The sequence below is a fragment of the Cervus canadensis genome, chromosome 30 (assembly GCF_019320065.1).
Source record: "Cervus canadensis isolate Bull #8, Minnesota chromosome 30, ASM1932006v1, whole genome shotgun sequence".
NCBI lineage: Eukaryota > Metazoa > Chordata > Mammalia > Artiodactyla > Cervidae > Cervus > Cervus canadensis.
In genome coordinates, this window is record NC_057415.1 from 25,292,154 (window position 1) to 25,300,246 (window position 8,093).

General features: G+C 34.5%; 1 protein-coding gene across 1 annotated transcript in view; it reads left to right on the plus strand.

The window, feature by feature from the left end:
* LOC122431788 (cylicin-2-like) overlaps positions 1–7,845 on the plus strand; it is a 14,830-nt gene extending 6,985 nt beyond the window's left edge. Inside the window, exons 2-4 of the mRNA XM_043453265.1 lie at positions 3,678–3,718; positions 5,014–5,135; positions 6,790–7,845. Coding sequence (XP_043309200.1) covers positions 3,678–3,718; positions 5,014–5,135; positions 6,790–7,845 — 1,219 coding nt within the window. The remainder of the gene's footprint in view (positions 1–3,677; positions 3,719–5,013; positions 5,136–6,789) is intronic.
* Positions 7,846–8,093: the final 248 nt, after the last annotated feature.

An 8,093-nucleotide genomic window follows, 5' to 3' on the forward strand; every position in this document is an offset into this window, starting at 1 on the left:
TTGTTGCCTCATGTAAGATTGTATTGCTATAAACTTTCCTTTGAGAACTGCCTTTGCTCTGTCTCATAGGTTTTGAATTGTAATGCTCTCATTGTCATTTGTCTCTAGGTATTTTTTAATTTCCTCTTTGATTTCTTCAATGATCCATTGATTGTTTAGTAGCAGTTTTTTTAGTCTCTACATGTTTATGTTTTTTAGGCTTTTTTTTTAATTGATGACTAATGTCATAGTCTTGTGGTTCAGAAAATATGCTTGATATGATTTCAACTTTCTAAAATTAACCAAGGCTCATTTTGATGCCCAGAATGTGATCAATCCTGAGGAATGTTCCATGTATATTTGAAAAAAAAAATGCATTCTTCTCCTTATGATGGAATGTTCTACAAATATCAATTAAGTTCACCTGTAACTATCAAGTAATTATGTGAAAACTTTTTTCAAAACCTAAAAGTAAATTCTAAAAGTACAGGAGGCAGTGATCATGTCTATCCCCAAGAAAAAGAAATGCAAAAATTCAAAATGGTTGTCTGAGAGGGCCTTACAAATAGCTAAGAAAAGAAGAGAAGCAAAAGGCAAAGGAGAAAAGCAAAAATATACCATCTGAATACAGAGTTCCAAAGAATAGCAAGGAGAAATAAGAAAGCCTTCCTCAGTGATCAGTACAAAGAAATAGAGGAAAACAATAGAATGGGAAAGACTAGAGATCCCTTCAAAAAATTAGAGACAACAAGGGAACATTTCATGCAAAGATGGGCATAATAAAAGACAGAAACAGTATGGACCTAGCAGAAGCAGAAGATATTAAGAGGTGGCAAGAATACAGAGAAGAACTATACAAAAAGATCTTAATGACCCAGATAACAATGATGGTGTGATCCCTCACCTAGAGCCAGATATCCTGGAGTGCAAAGTCAAGTGGGCTTTAGGAGGCATTGCTATGAACAAAGTTAGTGGAAGTGATGGAATTCCAGCTGAGTTATTTCAAATCCTAAAAGATAAAGCAGTGAAAGTGCTGCACTCAATATGCCAGCAAATTTGGAAAACTCAGCAGTGGCCACAGGACTGGAAAACGTTAGTTTTCATTCCAATTCCAAATAAAGGCAATGCCAAAGAATGTTTGAACTACTGCACAGTTACACTCATCTCAAATACTAACAAAGAAATGCTCAAAATTCTCCAAGCTAAGCTTCAACAGTACATGAACTGAGAACTTCCAAATGTTCAAGCTGGATTAGAAAAGACAGGGGAACCATATATCAAATTGCCAACATATGTTGGATTATAGAAAAAGCAAGAGAATTGCAGAAAAACATCTATTTCTGCTTCATTGACTACACTTACTTTTAACTGTGTGGATCACAGCAAACTGTGGGAAATTCTTCAAGAGCTGGGAATACCAGACCACCTTACCTTCCTCATGTGAAAGCTGTATGCAGGTCAAGATGCAACAGTTAGAACTGGACACTGAACAACAGGACTGGTTCCATATTGGGAAAGGAGTACGTCAAGGCTCTATATTGTCACCCTGCTTATTTAACTTATATGCAGAGTACATCATGTGAAATTCCGGGCTGGAGGAAGCCCAAGCTGGAATCAAGATTGCTGGGAAATATCAGTGACCTCAAATACACAGTTGACATCCCCCTTATGGCAGAAAGCAAAGAGGAAATAAATAGCCTCTTGATGAAAGTGAAAGAGGAGAGTGAAAAAGCTGGCTTAAAATTCAACATTCAAAAAACGAAGATCATGGCATCCAGTCCCGTTACTTCATGGCAAATAGATGGGGAAAAAACAGAAACAGTGACAGACATTTTTTCTTGGGCTCCAAAACTCTGCAGATGGTGACTGCAGCCATGAAATTAAAAGACACTTGCTCCTTGAAAGAAAAGCTATTTCCAACCTAAACAGCACATTAACAAGCAGAGACATAATTTTGCCAACAAAGGTCCTTCTAGCCAGTAGTCATGTATGGATGTGACAGTTCGACCATAAAGAAGGCTGAGAACTGAAGAATTGATTCTTTTGAATTGTGTTGTTGGAAAAGACTTCAGAGTCCCTTGGAGTGCAAGGAGATCAATCCAATCCATCCTAAAGGAAATCAGTCCTGAATATTCATTGAAAGGACTGATGCTGAAACTGAAGTTCCAATACTTTGGCCACCTGAAAGAAGAGGTGACTCATTGGAAAAGACCTTGATGCTGGGAAAGATTGAAGGCAGGAGGATAAGCCGATGACAGAGGATGAGATGGTTGGATGGCATCACCAACTCAATGGACATGAGTTTGAGCAAGCTGGGAGTTGGTGATGGACAGAGAAGCCTGGCATGTTGGAGTCAATGGGGTCACAAAGAGCTGGACACAATGAGCAACTGAACTGATGAGTTCAAATCCTTGTTGTTCAAGGATCAACTATAATTTTGTTATTGACTTTTAATTCAGCTGTTTTGATCAATGAATACTCTTCAGATATTACATTCAATTTCATGGACCATGCTTATACCACTTTAAAATCTCATATATAATAACGTGTTTCCTGTTCCAGAGCAATTCGGGAAAAAAAAAAGTTTATAACCACGGTTGGAAATAAAAAAAATTTTCAGCAGTATATAAATGTACATTGGCTAGATCTAAGCCTAGAGATTTAGATATAGAAGAACAAGTAATTTTAATACACCTCCCCAGTCAAGAAATTCTAGGTCAGATAACTTAATAGTCAATACATCTTAAATTTTATTCAATTAATTCATTCAAATTTTTGTAGAGTAGCAAGCGTGTGCCAAGTTTTGTGCTGGGAACTAAAATTGTCATGAAGCTACCAATATACTTTTTTTTTCTTACTATATTTTATTAGTATTATTTATGTAATGTCAAAAAAGTAAAATGCTTTGTGGGCATATGTGTTTTTAGGTGTATGCATGTGTGTGTTTGTGTGTGTGTAAAACTGAAACTCATGATGATCAGTGACTTTATTTTTGTAATATAATGGGAGAATGTATAAATATATTTCTTTAACAGATCTTATTATGTGCCTTAGTTAAAATAAGTAAGAATTAGATGTAAAATGTTTGCTTGTGAGCATAAACATGTGCTTACAGTATTAAGACAAATAGAAACTGCTTTACAACACCAGTTTTATTTATCTTGAAAACATCAAAATCCATATCAAAAATTGTGGTACCCACTGACCAACACACACATACACACACACGCATCTCATGGAAAAACATGTTTGCCATTTATTAATTTGGATTTGGTTAAATTCTCAGATTATTTTGAGGATCTGGTTTTACCTAGGCATAGTCTTTTTAAGACTATGTCTTATAATTCTTACAATGTCTTACAGTTCAATTTTAAGTCTTTGGAACACAAAGTGGGGAAGATTTCATTCATGGTTTCACATTAAAAATAAACCATAAATGTCAATATTTAAGATATGTCAATTGATGAGTTTTGTTTCAAAAAATCTTTACCCACCTTATTTTAGTTATGTTGAAGTTTGTGCTAAAAACACATATTTACTGCTCTCCATTTTTCTGTGTTGATGTAATCTTACATAATAAACAGATCTAAGAATGCAAAATATTTATCTAGCTTCTAGTGGCAAGTGTATGTATAATGACCATTAAATAGAGTGATTTTATATAAATTAATTAAAACTTTTCCCTCTTATTTTAATAGCCAGAAAATAAACTTTGGAGCATATGATAATTACGTTCCAGGTAAGAAAGAGTTCATTTAAAAAAATGTATAAGTAATTTTATGGATAAGTGATAAAACAACAGCTGTTATGGAGCACTATTAAAAACCAACTTTTAATTTTTCAAGCACTTTTCTGATGGGTTCAGTAAATACCTTCTAAAGATATTTTGTCTTTAATTCAAAGAAAATTAAGTAAATATGTTTAGCAACATAAAGAAGGACAAAAACAATCAGAAAATCTTACATGTGAAAGGCAGTGTAAAAAATGGATAAACAACTTATCTGTGTCAGAAATGTCTTCTGCTACATTCCTGATACTCTGTACCAGACTTAAAACTGACAAAATTTCATTACTTGACAAGGCCAGTCAATCTGATGTTGAAGTGCAAGTAAGTTTAAGTCGCTTAGTTGTGCCCGACTCTTTCCGACCCCATGGACTGCAGCCCACCGGGCTCCTCTGTCCATGAGATTTTCCAGGCAAGGATACTGGAGTGGGTTGCCATTTCCTTCTCCTTCTCTTATATCAAGTAATCAATTTTAACTCGTATACTGAACTTAAACACATCTTTCATTTTGCATATTTTCTCATTGATCCTGATTCTGTCTTTAGGTGACTCACTGGACAAGTCTCATATATAGCATGTTTTGTACATATTTAAATTGAGCGAACATATCTCTTTCACTGGTCTCATTGGTAGCCTCAATGTTTTTAACTGTTTATATTACAGTTTCTATGTAACTCAATCATCATAATCATAATTCTGTAGGTACTGCTTATCAATTTTCTTCATTAGTATGTCATTTATAATAGTGCAGTTCTTGGGCATATAACATTTACTCTTGTAGCTTAGAAAATGATTAATAATTAAGAGAATCTTAGACTCAATCATATATTTACTTATTATTTTAAACAAGAAATGTGCTAAGTACTTTGGAAGCTGCAGGAGTAGTTACCACATCTGCTCTCAGTAGAATTGTATTCCAACCAAAAGAGTATTAAAAAAAAAAATCTAGAATGGAAGAGATAGAAGGATTAAGAGAAAACAGTAAAACTCCTTCTTTCTATTTACATTACAGACTGTATTAGTTTCACAATGACTATATAGCTAACCATAAAGCTGATTAAAATTTTAAAACAATCAAATTTAATTTCCTCATATTAATAATACAAAATTTCAAATATTACCAAATGTATGAAACCATAATTTGAATCATTTATTTATTCATTTACATATAATCACCATACTGCCATTTTAGACCTGATAAAATTCTATTTACTCTGAGATGTAGGCTTATTTTTGGTTTTTTATTTCAGTCAGTGAATTAAGCAAAAAATCATGGAATCAGCAACACTTTGCCCTGGTATTTCCCAAACCACCAAGGCCAGGAAAAAGAAGGAGATCAAAACCTTCCCAACTACGAGAAGATACAGGTCCTGTGAGTATTGAAAAGATTATATAATTTTACTCATAATAATCTTAAAATCATGAATATTTTATATATGTAAAAGTGCTGACCAATGGGATTTCTGTGATGATGGAAGTATTTTATATCTTTACATTCTAATTCCAATATTGCTACTGAACACTTGAAATGAGACTAGTGCAACTGAGCAATTGGATTTTACAATTCAACTGGATTCAGTTCACTTTACAATTCAACTGGATTCAGTTCACATGTGGCTTTTAAATAGCATACTGGACCATACGTGTGTGTTAAGTTGCTTCAGTCATGTCCAACTCTTTGCAACCTATGGACTGTAGCCCACTGGGCTCCTCTGTCCATGAGATTCTCCAGGCAAGAATACTGGAGTGGGCTGCCATGCCCTTCTCCAGGGGATCTTCCCAACTCAGGGATCTAACCCCCATCTCTTATGGCTCCTAAATTAGGAGGCAGCTTATTTACCACTAGTGCCACCTGGGAAGTCCGTGAAGTACAGTTAAAGGTAACTCAATTTTACTACTTGGAGAAAGTAGATATATTTTATTTGCATTTCACTGTATAAAAATTATTCCTGTATTTTCTATCAAATATTTGTTCAGCAATACCACATTACAGAAAATATGTATCCAAGAAACATAGAAATCTGGATATCCTAATGTTACAGTTAGTATAAACATTTAGAAAATATTTCTCGGCTGGAGATATCCCCTCATTAGAATCATGGGGTTACATCATACACTGAGAAAGTTTCAATGCTTTCTTATTTCCAGAAATACATAATTCAGAATTCTGAGCATTAGAAGATTAATATTTCCCAATGTTTCTGGGATCATCATGGAATAGGAAAAATTTCAAGAAAAGTTTTCACAAAATGATGTATCTTCAACTCTTGTTGATATAACCCAGTTTCTTCTGTTTTTTCATGTTCTTTTTTTTTCTTTATTATTTGTTTTACCATTCATGAACATTCTTTCCCAAATTTGTTATTTTTGTAATTAAGTTTTTAAAAATATTTGATTAGGAGTTGAAAACAGAATGCACCATTCTGCAGAAACTAGTTGTCAACCAAAGGTTATTACTTCCATTAATGCAGGTTCCCAGCTGATGTTCAAATTATATCTTGTCAAGGAGAGGAGTATCAGGCTTTTAATTTTAGCCACAGGTAGCATTCAAAATTCCAGAGACCTTGAACATGACAATAGAGACCAGGATATGCTTGAACATGAAACTCTTAGATATTAGAGAATAATTAGTTCCTGAGTTAGCATAGAAATGGAAAGTAGATAAGATATTCCAACAAGCTTCAAGAACACAGAGTTAAAGAAAAAAAAGTCTCTCATGGTTGTGAAGCGAGCTTCTGGTATGTCATTAGAAAGTGGAGGTCTCTGAGAATTTTAACATATATCTTGAGGGAATTATGAAGGTCCTCTAAGTTAATAGGCCTAAAATGAGGTATGGCTATCCTTTAGTACAACAAGGAACAAAATTTTTTAAAAAGCACAATAAGCTATACAAACTACCACTTATCCTCTATTTATCAAAATCTAAAATGTTTTCATGGTCAAAGTTGAATGCATTTAATATCTGGTAAAAAGGGCTGTGTAACTCACACACAAGTTGTTCATCATTATTCTAACCAATATTTCAGAACTATGATGCAGAGAAGTTAAGGGGAGATCGTAAACCACCTTTATGGATGCACCGTTCTTTAATGAGAATTTCTGAGAGACCATCTGTTTATTTAGCTGCCAGGAGTCAGCCTCCCCAGAAAGCAACTCGTTCCTCCAAGGAAGATTCTAAAACAGCAGCAAAACCTTCATCTCCGATGCTTAAGAAAAGTCAAGAAGACAAGGACAAATCAGATTCAGAAGCAGAGCCCACAGTTTCAAAGGAAAAATCCAGGAAACTTTCAAAGAAAGAACCAGAAGCTAAAGAAGAGAAACCAGATGAAAAGAAAGATTTAAAAAAAGAGAGAAAATATTCAAAGAAGGGTAAGGAATCAGCGACAGAATCTGAAGATGAAAAAGCGGGTGCAGAGAAAGATTCTAAAAAAGATAAGAAGGGGTCAAAGAAGGGCAAGGAGTCTCCTTCAGATTCAGGAGGTGAAAAAGGAGATGCAAAGAAAGATTCTAAAAAAGATAAGAAGGGGTCAAAGAAGGGCAAGGAATCTCCTTCAGAATCAGAAGGTGAAAAGGGAGATGCAAAGAAAGATGACAAAAAAGATAAGAAAGGTTCAAAGAAGGGCAAGGAATCTGCTACAGAATCAGAAGGTGAAAAAGGAGATGCAAAGAAAGATTCCAAAAAAGATAAAGATAAGAAAGGTTCAAAGAAGGGCAAGGAGCCTGATTCAAAGGAAGAAGGTGAAAAAGGAGATGCAAAGAAAGATGACAAAAAAGATAAGAAAGGTTCAAAGAAGGGCAAAGAGTCTGCTACAGAATCGGAAGGTGAAAAGAAAGATTCAAAGAAGGATAAGGAAGGGAAAAAAGATGCAAAGAAAGCAGGTGAGAAAGGTGATGAATCAAAGGAAAAGAAAGATTCAAAGAAGAAGGATAGTAAAAAAGAAAAGAAAGATGAGAAGAAGCCTGGTGAGGCAGAAAGTGAACCAAAGGATGCAGCCAAGAAGGATGCCAAGAAGGATGCCAAGAAGGATGCCAAGAAGGATGCCAAGAAAGATGCCAAGAAAGATGCCAAAAAGGGAAAGTAGGCCTTGGATGATAATTCAAAAGCATATTTGAGGAAACAATTTTAGTAGTCTGAAACTGCATCTATGAGTGGAAGGGTATTCAAAGAATTAATGAAATAATTTGTAAATGGGGGAAAGAAGAATTCAAAGATGGACTCAGAAAAGCTTCATTTAAAAAAAAATAAGGCAAAACATTAAAAGGTTTTGAAGGTTAATTACATGAAATTTGGGGAGATAAGGATTCAACAAAAGACCCCCAGAAAGATTCA